The sequence below is a fragment of the Marmota monax genome, unplaced genomic scaffold (assembly GCF_021218885.2).
Source record: "Marmota monax isolate L192 unplaced genomic scaffold, Marmota_monax_Labrador192_F-V1.1 WCK01_AAM20220418_F8-fsc00021, whole genome shotgun sequence".
Classification (NCBI taxonomy): domain Eukaryota; kingdom Metazoa; phylum Chordata; class Mammalia; order Rodentia; family Sciuridae; genus Marmota; species Marmota monax.
The window spans coordinates 7,551,997-7,568,319 of record NW_026695228.1 but is presented as its reverse complement, the minus strand read 5'-3'; the positions used below and the strand labels follow the sequence as shown (position 1 = coordinate 7,568,319).

At 37.8% G+C, this 16,323-nt stretch overlaps 1 protein-coding gene across 50 annotated transcripts in view; it reads left to right on the top strand.

The window, feature by feature from the left end:
* Clasp2 (cytoplasmic linker associated protein 2) overlaps positions 1–9,909 on the top strand; it is a 201,755-nt gene extending 191,846 nt beyond the window's left edge. For 49 of the 50 annotated variants that reach the window (XM_058576652.1, XM_058576640.1, XM_058576641.1 and 46 more), the window contains 2 exons: positions 4,191–4,307; positions 6,192–9,909. In XM_058576652.1, the coding sequence (XP_058432635.1) occupies positions 4,191–4,307; positions 6,192–6,278 (204 nt within the window). In that variant the 3' untranslated portion in view covers positions 6,279–9,909. The remainder of the gene's footprint in view (positions 1–4,190; positions 4,308–6,191) is intronic. The other variant, XM_058576658.1, reaches the window with a different exon arrangement.
* Positions 9,910–16,323: the final 6,414 nt, after the last annotated feature.

The following is a 16,323-nucleotide window of genomic DNA, read 5'->3' as shown; positions in this document are numbered from 1 at the left end:
AGCATATGACCTCAACCTGAGGAGGTGGCAGGAAGGCCATGGCAGTTTGCTGTGACACCATGGAAGGCAATAGGAGAAGTAGTGACAAAGGTTACTTGTATGCAGATTGGCTGGCATTCTGCTAACTGGTATGAACTCTCTAGTCTCCTTTTTTAAATGTGGACCCATGATATCTTGTTCACAGTATAGATGAGTTTTACCAACTGGAGCTAATAAGACCTGGGACAAAATTGAGCTAGCCTTTCTTACCATTGAAGGATATTGCATGACAGGAATTATATTTGGAGTAGTGAATGGTCTTCAACTAGGACTGAAAGAAACCCAGAACATGGCCCGATCCAAACCAAGATATGTACAGGGGTTTTTTTGTTTTTGTTTTTGTTTTTTTGTAGTTGTAGATGAACAGAATGCCTTTATTTTATTTGTTTATTTTTATGTGGTACTGAGGATCGAACCCAGTGCCTTACACATGCTAGGCAAGTGCTCTGCCACTGAGCTACAGCCCCAGCCCATGTACAGGTTTTATGTATGATGACTAACTAGGCAATGTGTACGTTAGGCTAATACTCTAGGTTCTCTGGGTCTGTTTTCTAGTGCATTTAATGTTGTTATTGAGAAAACATGAGGTGCAAAATATGACCTTGACACAGTACCAGCCAGGACCATGACGGACATGTTGTATAAGTGTACCAGTGGTATTCAAGGGGTGGCACAAGGTGGTCTGGCAAGACTAACACTTACCAGACTATAACAACTGAAAATACATGAAAGTCTCCCTTCTCCAACAGTCACTCCAATGATTTTTACCAACTCATGAATATAGGACACTTCATTAGTCATCCAGACCAGTCAGTCAGTTTGGAGTTATTTTCTCTCTTTTGTCTGTAATTAGTTTGAAAAATTGGAGTTCCTGATTTGCTGTGGTGAAGATCAGGACTGACATTCCTTCTTGCCCTTAGTGAGTTAAAGCCAAAACCCTTTGTTGGCTCACTGAGTAATGTGGTTCCCTTCTCCTTTGGAGAAGATCTTGTTCCTGTTTTCTCTCCTACCCCCTGACCTAGAAAACCACTTACTCTCAGAATTCATGTAATGCTTTTTGTTAATAGTTTTATCACTAAGTTTGTGCATTTAATAACCTGAAACTATAATTTAGCTCTGAGTTCTGATTAAAGAGTGAAAATGGAAAAAGAGAAGGAAGTCCATTTCACCCCAGTCCAAATGACTATCATCAAGAATACAAAAAAGTAATAAATGCTGGTGAGAATGCAGGGACAAAGGAGCCCTTACATACTGTTGGTGGGAATATTAATCGGTATAGCCACTATGGAAATCAGTATGGAAATTCCTCAAAAAACTAAAAATAGGCATGGTGGGACATGTCTGTAATCCCAGCAACTTGTGATACTGAGGCAGGAGGATTGCAAGTTCAAGGCCAGCCTCAGCAGTTTAGCAAGGCCCTAAGCCACTTAGTGAGACCCTGTCTCAAAATAAAAAATAAAAAGGGCTGGAGATGTAGCTTGCTAGCAAAGTGCCCCTGGGTTTGATCCCCAGTATGAGGGGGCAGAGGACAGGGGAATACTAAAAATAGAACTACCATATGATCCAACTATACCACTCCTCAGTATTTAGCCAAAAGAGTTAAAATCAGCATACTTCAGAGATATGTGCACGCCCATGTTTATGGTGGCACAATTCACAATAGCCAAGTTATGGAATCAGCCAGGTATCTGGCAACAGATGAATGGATTTAAAAAAATGGGGTATGTTTACATAATGGAGAATTATTGAGTCATAAAGAAGTACAAAATCATGTCATTTGCATTGAGTGTATACTCCAACTCAGAGACAATCTTCAAAAACTGGGAGAATATTTGTTTGGTTTTGGCTCTAGGCATTTAAGGAAATCTCTGTCAGGTTACTGACTGACTGCTGAGATAACAAAGAGACTTCAGTGACCACATACCATGTATAAATAACTCAAGTGAGTCAGTAATATAAATATAAGGTCTAAAACTATAAAACTCTTAGGAAAAAGCAGGGTTAAATCTTTCTGACTTTAGGTATGGCAGTGGATTCTTAGATATGACACCCAAGGCACTAATGAAAAAAAGATCTATTGGACTTCATTGAAATGAATAACTATTTTAGGGATGGGAGTGTAGCTCAGGGATTAGAGTGATGTCTTGCATGCACAAGGCCCTGAGTTCGATGTTAAGCACTGCAAAAATAATAATAATGTTTGTGCATCATAGGACATTATCAGTAAAGTAGGAAGACAACCCATAGAGTTGGAGAAAGGATTTTTGCAAATTATGTATTTAATAAGGGTCTTCTATCCAGAATATAAAGAACTGTTCTAACTTAACAGCAGTTTTTAAATGAGCAAAGACTTGAATAGACATTTTATCAAAAGATAGACAAATTACTAACAAGCATATGAAAAAAATGTTCGCTATAGAAATGTGCATCAAAGCCATAATGAGCTATCCATGATGCCGTATGCCTGTAATCCCAGTGGCTCAGTAGGCTGAGATAGGAGGATCATGAGTTCAAAGCAAGCCTTAGCAATTTAGCAAGACCCTGTCTCAAAATAAAATATAAGGAAAAAAAAAAAACTGGGCATGTGGCTGATGTCCCCTGAGTTCAATCCCCAGTACCCCCCCCAAAAAAAAAAAAAAAACATAATGAGATCTGACTTCACACCCACTGGGATGACTATATCAAACAAAATAAATAAGTATTGGTGAGAATGTGCAGAAATCGGGATCCTCATAAATTGCTGATTGAAAAGAAAAGTAGTGCAGCTGTTATAAAAAGCAATTTGACCGTTTCTCAAAAAGTTAATGAAGGGCCAGGCAAGGTGGCACAGAATTATAATTCCAGCAGCTGGGGGACTGAGGCAGGAGGATTTCAAGTTCAAAGCCAGCCTCAGCAAAAGTGAGGTGCTAAGCAACTCAGTGAGACCCTGTCTCTCAATAAAATACAAAATAGGGCTGGGGATGTGGCTCAGTGGTTGATTGTCCCTAAATTCAATCCCCGGTACTCAAAAAAACGACAACCTTCTGAATTAACTCTAACATGACACCCTTCCTTTAAAGCCCTTCAGAGATTCCCATGAACAGAATGAGCCCTTATGTCTTGCTGCAGTTCTCTTAGTTGGCTCCTTCCTACTTTTCCTCCTACTTTATGAGCTCCTATAATGAATTTTTCATTCATAGAAAGCACTGAACTGTCTCTTGAGGTCACTGCATATTTCCCTGTCTCTATCACCTTCCTTACTCTTAATTTACTTTTATCCTCAGGTCTCCACTTAACCTTTCTGTGCAGAGGATTTTCTTTGTTTTTGGTTCTTTGGTACTAAGGATTGAACCCAGGGGTCACTTAACCACTGAGTCACATTCCCAGGAGGCTGAGGCAAGAGGATCATGAGTTCAAAGCCAGCCTCGGCAAAAGCAAGGCACTAAGCAACTCAGTGAGACCCTGTCTCTAAATAGAATACAAAATAGGGCTATGGATGTGGCTCAGTGGTCGGGTGCCCCTGAGTTCAAACCCCAGTACCCTCCCGAAGAGAATGGGAAATTGGGGCTGCAGTTGTAGCTCAGTGGTAGAGTGCTTGCCAAGTGTGTGTAAGGCACCACATAAAGATAAATAAAATAAAGGTATTATGTCCATCTATGTCAAAACACACTACTGACATGTGTATCCAAAAAGAACAAATTTTTAAAAAGCATAAGGGAATTAGTTTACATAAACTGGATTTGAGAAGGGATGGGACAGGGATGGGACAGATGTAAGACATAATTAGGCTTGAATCATAGGACACTACTTTGACTGCCAAACCAAGGAATTTATATTTTATTAGATAGTGAGAGGCTGTTGGCTGCCCTGAAGCTAAGTTCTTTAAGGCTCATCTGGAGACTTTTGGTGGCAAAGAAGCAACCTCAGAATCAGAGAAGTGCAGCTTATCAAGAAAAATGAGATAATGATAATGAGACCTAGGAGTAGAGTAGAGCACAGTGAAGTGGGAGGAGAGAAGGTTGTATCTGTGCCTGCAGACGTTGAAAAAGTAACTTAGGTCATCAGTTTTCTTGCCTCAGTGTTCTTGGGATCTCATTTTCGAGTTGCATCTTCTGTTGCAAAGGTATTTTCTCAGATCCCTCAGGAGTACTAACAATGGGCTCTCTCCCTAGGGTTATGATAATTCGGAGAGCAGTGTTCGGAAAGCTTGCGTCTTCTGCCTGGTAGCTGTTCATGCGGTAATTGGTGATGAACTGAAACCACATCTCAGTCAGCTCACTGGCAGCAAAGTAAGTGGTGCTGCATGGATTTAAAGTGGTAGTGGTAGTGCATTCTTTAAAATTCAGTTCTGGGAGCTGGGGATTTAGCTCAGTTGGCATAGTACTTGCCTCGCATGCACAAGACCCTGGGTTCAATCCCTAGCACCACCACACACACACACACAAAAAAAAAAAAAAACAGTTTTATGTGTGTGAAAGGGGAAATTTGTTACTCAGCTTTTAATAAATCCGACTTTGAGTACCACATTGCCCATAGCTGTTTCTGTTCCTAACATCTGTCACTCAGGTAAGGTCAGCAGTTTGGTATGGTTGTTGACAGAATGCTGTAAAAGAAAAAGCCAATGTAGTCTGGTTATTCATAACCACTAACCAACCCCTTTTCTATTCCCTTACTCAAAATCTTTCTCCCTAAGAACTACTTAAGAATAAATAGATTGTTGTAGTTATATCATGAATTACTTCGTATCTCCCAAAATGTGGCACACTTTGAATGTTTCTCTAAATTGCCCATAAGAACTGTAATAATCAAATATTTGATCTTCTCTCTTTATTCTTATGAACCCCATTAATGTGCAACTCTGATTTGGTATCTTAAAAATAAAAATTTATGATTAGTCCTTAAGATTTAAAATAATAAATAAGGCTTGCTTTCCTCATTTTATTGGTACTACCAGAACTTTGGAATAAATTCTAGGGGTTGAGAATAAACCATGATTGTTTATTTTTGTTTTTGTCGTTTTTGCAGTACTCAAGATTGAACCCCAGGGTGCTTTACCACTGACCTACATTCCAGTTCCCACTTTTTTTCTTTTTAAGACAGGGTTTCTTACTAAATTGCCAAGACTGTCACCAAACTTGTGATTCTCTTGCCTTAGCCTCCTGAGTCACTGGTATTATAGGCTTGTTCCACTGCATAAGCCCTGATAGTTGAATTATGGGTTTTGATCCAGCTAACAAGATACATTCACCTTCATTTACAGTTTTCCAAAATCATAATGATTATCATTGCCATGGTCATATTTTTTTTAATACCAAGGCAGAATGAAAATACATATAAAGGAGCAAAGCATAGTGGCATGTGTAAACCCCACCTACTCAGGACGCCGAGGCAAGAGGATCATCACAAGTTCAAGGCCAGCCTTGGCAATTTAGTGAAACCCTATCTCAAAACAAAAAATATAAAGGTCTGGGGATGTAGCTTCATTGTAAAGCACCCCGAAGTTCAATCCCTGGTACACATACACACATACTTTAAACAATTAAAATTTAGAACTTGATCAGAACCAGTAAGGATATTGCATATGAAGTAAATAGATAGGTGGAAAACATTTTTAAATAACTTTAGATGAAAAAAGTATAACAGAATTGTATATGTGTTGATTACAAATTTCACATAAACCTGATCTCACATAGGTAAAAACTACAAAATGACATTGAGACATCAAAACATTCTTGTTAGGATGTCAGTGGCATAGTGGCCTGAGATCTTGGGTCCTGGAGCCAAATGCCTAGGTGTCTGTCCTGGCCCACTTCTTACCCACCCCTAAGACCTTAGGCACTTACTTATCCATTCTGTATCTTGATTGCCTCATCTATAAAATGTGAAAATAAAGAGGTAATGTAAAGCAGCTAGCACATGATGTAGCTTGTGCCCAATTGTTTTTGTTTTAATGGTGACTTCTTTTTTTTTTTAATAGTGACTTCTTATAAGTTAAATGTTTTTTGTGTTATCACTACAACATTTTTATCAGCAATAGATTAAGCATTATGATTACACCCATCCTAAAATCTGACCTTCAAAGCTCACATGTAGGTATATAATAATTTTAATGAACATCATATCATAATTTAGAGTTGCTTGCTCAAATGACATACTTTGACTTGCATCCACAGATGAAGCTACTGAATCTTTACATCAAACGTGCACAAACAGGTTCTGGAGGAGCTGATCCCACTACTGATGTTTCTGGACAAAGTTAGTGAAGTTCATCAAAGTAACCAGGAATCTCTAAGAAAGGACAGACAGACTACCCTCATCAATGAAAGGAAATTCTCAAATACACCTTATGAAACATAACCATTGTTTCCCAGTTTTAGTTTTTTGTTTTGTTTTGTTTTATATTTTCTGTTACAGAGGGCTATCCTCAATCTGCATGTAACTTTTATGATAGTTATTCCAAATTCAAGAAGAAACAGTATTAACATCAATTGATCAATACAAAGTAATTTTTAAATCTAATTCATCATTTCACATGTTTGTACTTCTTTGTCTTCCCATTAACCTTTGCCAGTGTTACGATTGTATAAATTTTTTTAAATGCTGGTTAAACAGGAATGCTTAAAGCTTTAAAAGTTCAACAGTCTAAAACATTTTATTCAATTGCAGAATAATATTTTTATTGCTTCTTTGCGTTTTGTTCTGTATCATGTCGTATGCTAGAAATATTGAAAATGATGTGAAACAAAGCAAGACTAATTTGAACTTCAGCCAGACTCTGTTGGTGTGGTGGTGATACATGTCATTAGTTGCAACTTCTTTGGGGTGGTCTATAGTTTAAAACTAAGACCTCAAAGAGAAATGTTACAGAATCAGCCAGTTCTGTAAAACTGATATGTTTGTTGGTTATTGATCTTGCCATCTTTATTTAAAACCACATCCCTCTATGATCCCTTAAGAAAGCTCCACCAAATCATCTGCCTGGTTTTTTTCTTGATATTATTAAAATAGAAGGTTTTATTGCAGGGTTTTTTGGTTATCTTTGTTGTGAATGATGCTTTTTTGTATTTATTAATATCAAATTCACTTATGAATAAACTTGATAATGGAAACAGACAAAAAAAATCAAGTGCGTGTGTGTCTTTGACTGTATTCTGTTTCTCATTTAATAAACAAACTAATTATTGAGACATGTGAGTTGACCAGCACCTAAACGGTGGAACCTGGTTTCCTTTGACCATGCAGTTATATTACTTGAAAACATGATCCTGATGAGAGAGAAGATGGTGCCAAGGCTATCTTGTATAATGGGCGCAAATTCTCTACCTCTTCAGGGCCAATACCTTTAACTGAGCTGCTGCCTGTAATGTCTTTTGGAAGACTTTTAAAGGGTGATTTTCTGTTACTTTTTAACAACAACAAAAAAAAATTTAATCACCTTTTTCTAAACCTGTTCTTTTTGTGTGCAGCCAACTTTCTAAGATTAACAGTTTGGGTGAAAGGCCAAATTAGATCATATGGAACCAGGATACTAATGATTTTTCATCTTGACTTTTTTTTTTTTTTTTTAATCCTAACATAAAGTGAATTTGACTGGAAAAGCAAATGGCTACTAGGGAAGCAATTTGCTGTTGTTACAGTTATCTGTACTTTGTTTAAATGAAAAAAGTGTAGAAATATATGTAAAGAATTTAAGACAAGAGAACTAAATGGATGATTTGTCATAGGCTTTTCCCTTCCTTTGTTTCTGTTTTAGCAGCAACAAAATAATTTCTCTATCTCCTCTCCCCCTTACCTGTAACAATTTTGTTTTCTACTGTTAATTACATTGTGTATTTATAGTTCTATGCTTACTGTTGTGCATATACTGGCAATAAAACTGTACATAACATACTTGAAAAAGTTAATAATGTATAACAGCTGTTTTTCTGTCTTACTGTGTAATAAGTCACAAAGATTGTGGAGTTTTTCTGATTTTAGAAGGTCTTGTATTAATGATGTTCTCAAGAATTTTGTAAGTACACTTGAGGAGAAAAGTAGCAACCATGATCCAATGTACATAGCTATTTACACATGTGTATATATATTATGGCTTTCTTTAAGAAGAAAAGGCATTTTAAATATTGAACTCTTCTCAGTAGTGTTTTATGTACCATGACCTTTGGCATATTTTAATATTATTTTGAATCAGAGTATTGATTTAATTTTGACCTCTGCTTTAGGGTATTGCTTTTTACTGTTGACAATTAAGTAGAATGACTTAAGCTAAATAATAACACTAACTGAAAAATTAGATCAAGTACCTGGCATCTAACAGCAGGCACTCAAGAAATTAATGAACTACATAATGGAAAAGTATGGTTTAATGTGACTAAATGAAAGTAAATGTATATAAACTTGAAAACTCTATAATTTCAGGACTGGGGATGTGGCTCAGTTATAGAGCACTTGCACAAAGCCTTGGGTCTGATCCCCAGTACTGCTAAATAAATAAATAATGAATAAAATTCTATAATTCCAGTTGATAAGACTATAAGAAAGTTATTGATTATTCAAATCACTACATGCAGTATACCTTTACTTGTTCATTCCAGAAACATGCGTAGATGTCAGCTATTAAAGAATGGTGATAAAAAGCACCTGTTTAAATTCTTTCTTCTCCTGCTTTCTCCTCCAAACTAATTATCAGCATCATTTATTTACTGCACTGCTGAGAAATAAATAAAAGAATATTATAGGCTGTCATGTGGTGTGTGCCTGTAGTCCCAGCTATTACATGGGAAGCTGAGGCAGGAGGATTGCTTGAGCCCAATATTTGGAGGCCAGCCTGGGCAATATAGTGAGAACTCTTCTCAAAAATTAAAATGTATACACACACACACACACACATATATATACATACACGCATATATATTTATTTCAGAATATGAAACCTGTTTATTCTGGGCTTCAATTTGGAGTTAATCTGTGGTGCCCCTTTGTATTTTATTTTTACAAATTTAAGATCAAAATGACTACAACATCAAATTAGGTCATATAATAAAACACTAGAATCTTACCAGTCCAGATCTACTTGTAAATCAAGTGTGTCTTATAATTTATTAGTTTAGAATAACCTTAACAATCAATAGAAATGCAAATTAGCATATAATTCCAATAATACATGGGGTTTTTTCCTTACATTGTTTTATCTTTCTATATTACTTCAGATCATTTTATTGTAGTTAGTCCAGTTTTGCAACTATATAAAAGATCCTGGGTTAGGGATGTGGCTCAAGTGGTAGCGCGCTCGCCTGGCATGCATGAGGCACTGGGTTCATCCTCAGCACCACATAAAAAGAATAAAATAAAGATGTTGTGTCTACCTAAATCCACCTAAAACTTAAAAAAAAAAAAATCCATAATACACCTGATAAAAAGTTATTTCCTTTATTGGAGAATATTTGGAAAATAATGAAAAGCTTAAGAAAAAATTACCTCTAAAATCACCACTTGATAATATTTATTGTCATTTTGTGAATAGGAATTTTATTTTGATACTGAAAACTATAAGGAAACATTAAATTTTGTTTCTTTTATGAGTGTATTTGATACTTTTGAATATATCATAATCTTCATTTGTTCTAATGGCAGCAAAGTTTTCCATTGTATGTATGGAACAACCTTGGATGGATGATAGTCACTGAATATTCTTATAGCAAATAGCTATATCTTTGGCAAATCTCCCATTATTTCATACAAGGCAGTTTTTTAGAAGTCTTTAATATGAAATTGCTAAATACAGAAAACCATTGTTTGAAGATGTACTAGTTGCTTAAATTGCTGCTTCTAAGCTATTCTTATTATAGTAATCTAAAATAGAACAGGAAAATAAAGCAAGATTTATTTATATCAGATTTTCAGTATTTCAAATTTCCTGCTTTCATCCATGCAATGTCCACACCTTCAAGGGTATAAAATAATACAGTGTGATCCATGGTATGATAGAAAAAGAGCACTGTGATGGGAGGGGAGAAAAGGTACACATAAAGTCATCATTGAAGGCTTCCTAGAAAAAGTGGTTAGCATGAAGACATTGAGGGGTACAGTGGGGAGAGCCAAGGGAAACAAGTAGCAAGGCAGTGATGTATGAAGTAGCCGGAAGCATTAGGACTTGTCAGTGGAATTCTTTGAACCATTGTTTTCATAAGTGCAATAAGGCAAGTTGGGCCATACGGAGTGTCACAAGCCCGTGATCCTAGCGACTCAGGAGGCTGGAAGTGACTGCAAATTCAAGGCCAGCTTCAGTGACTTAGCACGACCCTATTTCAAAATAAAAACCAATCTGTGTAATGACGACCACTTGGGGAGACACCAAGTACTATGCTCAGTTTGAAAACACAAATTCAACAGTTTAATAAACTTCCAATAAAAACCACTGGAAGAAATGCTATACCCAAGTTTTCTTGGATACACATGTTAACTTTTTTGTTGCAGATTTTTCTTTGTTTGAGACAGGGTCTTGCCATTGTTGCCCAGGCTGGCCTTCAAACCCTGGGCTTAAGCAATCCTGCCTCAAAAAACCCATATCACTATACCCAGCTATTTTTGAGAGAACGGGGAGTGAGTGGGGGGGGGGGCGTTGAGATGGGGTTTCACTGTGTTGACCAGACTTGTCTTGAACGGTTGGACTTAAGTGAGCTTCCCACTTCAACCTCCGAAGTATCTAGCTGGGACTACATGCCATACAAGCCCATCTTTTTTTTTTTTTTTGTACTGGGGATTAAACTCAGGGGCCCTTTTCACCACTGTGCCACATCCCCAGCCATTTTTGTTTTTTAGTTTGCAACAGGGTCTCACTAAGTTGTTTAGGGCCTTGCTTAGTTGCTGAGGCTGGCCTTGAACTTGTGATCCTCCTGCCTCAGCCTCCTGAGCCCTGGAATTACAGGCATGCACCACCATGCCTGGCTACAAACACTTCAGTTTTACATAGTAACAATAAAAAGGGAGGGAATGTAAAGTGCCCCTGGGTTCAATACCTAGTACTAACCCCACACCCACCCACTCCCAAAAAAATCACATAATCTTAAAACTTCAAAATTCAAGTTTTTAAATTCTTTTTTGTAGTTATAGATGAACAGAATGCCTTTATTTTATTTGTAGTTGTAGATGGACAGAATACCTTTATTTTATTTGTTTATTTTTATGTGGTACTAAGGATTGAAGCCAGTGCCTCACACATGCTAGGCAAGCACTCTGCCACTGAGCTACAGCCCCAGCCCCAGAAGTGAAGTTAGGCTACATTTTTTTAAACATATTGGCCTCAGCTAACTTGGTTCTGATTTCCTTTATTCACTTATTAAATATTTGAGTACCCACTATGCATCTGACAGCCCTAAAATCTGCATGCTGTAAATATGTAGTTGTGAATCTGATAATAGGAGAAATACATTAATGTATCTTCAGTAGTATTGGTGCTGGAGGGAGTGACCTGGTACTCAGGAGAGTTCGAGGGATGCTGCTTCTTGTCAGCCATCCTGACCAGTCCTTGTATTCACTCAATGTTAATATCAGACATATAATAGTATTTCTTTTTCCTTAAGAAAGTGTAAATCAGGGTCTGGGGTTGTAGCTCAGTAGGTAGAGCACTTGCCCAGCATGTGTGAGACACTGGGTTCAATCCTCAGCATCACATAAAAATAAAGGTATTGTGTCCATCTACAACTAAAAATATTTTTTTTAAGTGTAAATCAGTTCTTTACCAGAAGCATGTACAAAAGATTGTTTAAAGGGCTGGAGTTGTGGCTCAGTGGTAGAGCACTTGCCTCACATGTATGCGGCACTGGTTCTAATACTCAGCACTATAAAAATATATAAAGATACTGTGTCCATCTACAACTAAAAAAAAATTTTAAAAATGTTGCTTAAAAATCAGTTTTGCTAGTTTTTGTTTAAAGCCAAATTGAAAACATTAATTATTACCAAAGTTTAGGTCAGAGTGGAGACTTAGATTCAGAGTTAGATTACTTCAGTGAAGCAAGAAGCATGATATTTTCTTCTCATGAATCAACTGGCGGTGGATTTTGCTCACAGAAGGACATTTGGCAATATCTGGAGATGTTTGATTGTCACAACTTTAATGTGGGGTGCTACTAGCATTTTCGTGCATACAGGCCAAAGATATACAGGACAGCTACCTACAACAAAGAATCATCTGCCTCAAATGTCTGTAATGCCCAGGTTGAGCAACCCTGCCCTAAAGCAGAGGAATTGCCACAGACAGATCCTCTGTGGTAATACAGCCTGGGTTAAAAGCAGTGAATCAATTTTCATGCTGCTGTTAAATAGAATGAACAATCCAGAGCTCCCTTCTCACTGTGTGGTTTTTAGGATAAATTTTCTCATTTTTGAACACATGAACTTACATGCCAAGTGTTCAAAACACATCATTGATTCCCAACTCAACCCAAACTCACTACTCATTGTCTCCCACAGCTTATTCTATTTTGAAGTTTCACTTCAATACTAGCTTTGTCTCTTCAATTTTGCTCTCATGGAAAGAAATGGTGATTTTTATTTCAGAAAACTGACATGCAGGTCCCAGAGGCCAGAGAGTTTCCTTACAGTGAGGTTTACCCTAGGTCAGCTGAAGTAAGTGACCAGGGGAGACCCACCCAGAAGAATGTCCTCAGGGTTGGTTGACAGTACTGTGCCTTTGACAGTATTTGAATGCTGTTTGATTGATTTTATGAGGTACCAAGAGTAGTAGCCAAAGTCATAGCGACAGAAGAGAGACCAGTGGTTGTCAAGGGTTCCAGGGGCTGAGAAGAAAGTGGAAGACTCACTTAGTGAGGAGAGAGTTCCTGGTTGGGATGGTGGAAAGTATCCTGGAGATGGATGGGGATGACAGCTGCCCAACAGTGTGAGCTGTATACTTTATCAAGATGGTGAATGTGGTTACAATGATTTTGTTTAAATAATCGTTGAGTGACTTGGTCATTAAAATGAGTTCAGGGGATGAAGATGTAGTTCCATGGTAGAGGACATACCTAGCATGAGGCCCTGGGTTTGATCCCTAACACAGCACAAAAAATAAAAATAAAATCAGCTATGATTAGAACCCTGCTCACCACCTGATGACTGTGAATGATTGATTATATGTAAAGATATTGATAATACATGCAATATCTATATAGATGACAGAACAGAGAAGCAACTCTAAAAGAGGCTGGGTTGAGAGAGTCTTACCCACAGGAATTGCAACATTCCGATGTTTGCTTCCTCTCGCACTTCCTCTTGGTTCACTTTGTCATCTGATGTCAGTCTCACTGATTCTGATCTTTCTTGGAGTTTTTCCATATTTGGCACATAGAATCTAACCCCTACCTCCTTTAAGGTTCACACCGTAAATGGATCCATTACTTGTACCTCTTGTCATCATACTTACCCATTGGTTGCATCAATGACTTGGCATCTGGTCCATGAATTTCCTTACCTCCCCAACAGAGGTAAAGTAGCAGAGTGGCAAAGAGAATGGATTAGGCAGTGAAACTGTCAACTACAAGTGACAAGTCAAAACTATAATCAGATTTAATGTTAAGAATAAAATCATACAAAGTTTATTCGTGGACCAAAATTTAAAAATCAATATTAGATAATACCCAAATATTTGGAGATTAAAAACAAAATACTTCTAAACATATGGAGCAAAGAAGACATCTCAAGGAAAAAAAAACACTTTAAATATATATGATATATTTTTTGTGTGTGTGTGTGGTTTTGGGGATTGAACCCAGGACTTCATGGATGCGAGGCAAGCACCCTATCACTGAACTACATCCCTAGCCCAAGTCAGCTCCTTTTTGATGAGACAGATAAAGGGCTAAATGTTCTTCATAGCCTACATTATCATTGAACAGCAAACACATAAGGCTTCCTGGCTAGAGTTCTAAACTTATTCCATCTAAGTATTGCAAGGAAGATATGCTTTATCTCCTTTTATAGTTGAAGAAATTGAAGTAAAAAGGGTCTTAGATCACACACTAATAATTAACAGACCTGGAAATCTGAATCCAGGTAATCTAGCTACACTGTCTAACTATTGTCTAAAAGAGTAGCAGGGCATGGTGGCACATACCTGTGATCCCAGTTACACGGGAGTTTGGGCAGGAGGATTTCAAATTCAAAGCCAGCTTTGACAATTTAGCGAAAACCTGTCTCAAAATAAAGCATAAAAAGGGCTGGGAACGTAGCTCAATGGTAGAGAACTCCTGGGTTCAATCTCCAGTACCACACACATGAACACAAAAATAAAGACCACCCGAGCCAGGCGCAATGGTGCAGTCTATAATCCCAGTTACTCCAGAGAAAGGCCATCCTAGACAGCACAACAAGACACTTGTCTCAAAAAAAAAAAATGTACCTGACCCTTATTTGTGGTTATATAATCTACCTAACATACATAGTCTTTTTGGCACAGTCACAGTTCTCAAAATCTGGTTGCAGGGCATTCTCCCCATCTACATATAGAACCAGGAAGATCACATTCTCATGTTATTTATTTATGTTTGTTTGTTGTGCTGAGATTGAACCCAGATCCTTGCATATGCTTAGCTCTACCACTGAACTACACCTCCAGCCCAATATTCTCTTTTTAAAGGCAGGATATTCTTAGCCAACCCCACCCAATAGTTTCTTTATCCATCAACCGCAGATTGAGAAAATTTGTTAACTACTCTAGGAACAAGTTTGTATTTTGTATCTTGTACAAACAAGTTTGTACCTATCCAATTGTGATTTATCATTTATAAAAATGACCACAATTTCCCAACCCCTGCCTCACTTCTCCTAGCAGAAAAAAACCCTTTAAATGCTTATTTTTATCTTGACTAAGCCTTTCAAAACCCATCAGCAAAAAGCATCTTTGCTCCTGATCAGCATTTATAGCCTCACTGGTTTTGCAATGTGATGTGCCATCTTCTCCCATCAAAATGTAGACAGTTTCTCCATCTCTTAGATCTGGCCTGGTCTTATGACTTACTTTGACCAAGATAATCTGGCAGAACTGATAGTTTTCCAGTTCTGGAAATGAGACCTCACACTCCGCCTCTCTCATGAATCTCTGCAACTGTCAAAAGAATAAGCCTGAACTAGTCAGAGACCATATGACTCAGTACCATTCACTTGCAGAACTATGAATGAAACAAATGGTTGGGGTTTTGGGTCACTAAATTCTGAGGTGATTGACTACCCAGCAAAAGCTAACTGACTCTCTTGCTCGTTGGATACTTTGTGCTGGCTTTTTAACAACCTCAGCATGTCCCAAAGTATACCACGTACCCCAAGGACCTCTTAACAAACAGAGGAACTGAAAGAATGGATATTTTTAAATGGTTGAACAAAAGACCATATAGAAAGCATCTTTGCTCTCTCTTATCTGCACCCACCATTTTCCAGCAATTTGCAAACAGATGAACACAGAAGAGGAGAAGCACATGATATACATACTTTAAGCCTTACAGGAAATACGGAGTTGTTCCTTTGTCCACGTACATGTGAATCAACAAGAAGGGTGATATTGTAGACACCGAGAGCGGGCTGGGGATGTGGCTCAAGTGGTAGAGCGCTCTCCTGGCATGCGTGCTGCCCGGGTTCAATCCTCAGCACTACATACAAACAAAGATGTTGTGTCCGCCGAAAACTAAAAAATAAATATTAAAATTCTCTCTCTCTCTCTCTTTAAAAAAAAGAAAAAGAAAAAAAAACTTTAAAAAGGGTTGAGAATGTAGCTTAGTGGTAAAGTTCCCCTGAATTCAACCTCCAGTACCAAAACACACACACTGAATTTTCTCCATGAAGAGTTCTTCCTGTTCATGAGCAACATCTTGTAGTTCACTCCTTATAACTAAGTACTGACTGGACAAAGGCTCTCTACAAAGAGCAGTTTTTCTTTTCACTGATCCTCAGGCTTACATATAATTGGGAGAAAATGGTAGTGATGGGATCTTGAAAATGGCTATAGCAGCCTTTCTGCAAAGTCTGTATCAGTTTCTTCCACAATTTTGCAAAACAGCAAGAACAGACTGTTCTTCAAATGCAGCTAATCTTCACCATTACTGGCAACATGAATTCTAGTGGTAAAGTTTTTGACTGCCCTGCCAGAGTTTGCTCCTCAATTTAGTTGCTCTTCCCAGTGAAATTTTCTATGTGGGTGTATCTTAAAAGATGCCCTCTAAGCCGGACACAGTGGCGCACATCTGCAATCCCAGTGGCTGGAAGGCTGAGGCGGGAGGATGTGGAGTGCAAAACCAACCTCAGCAAAATTGAGGC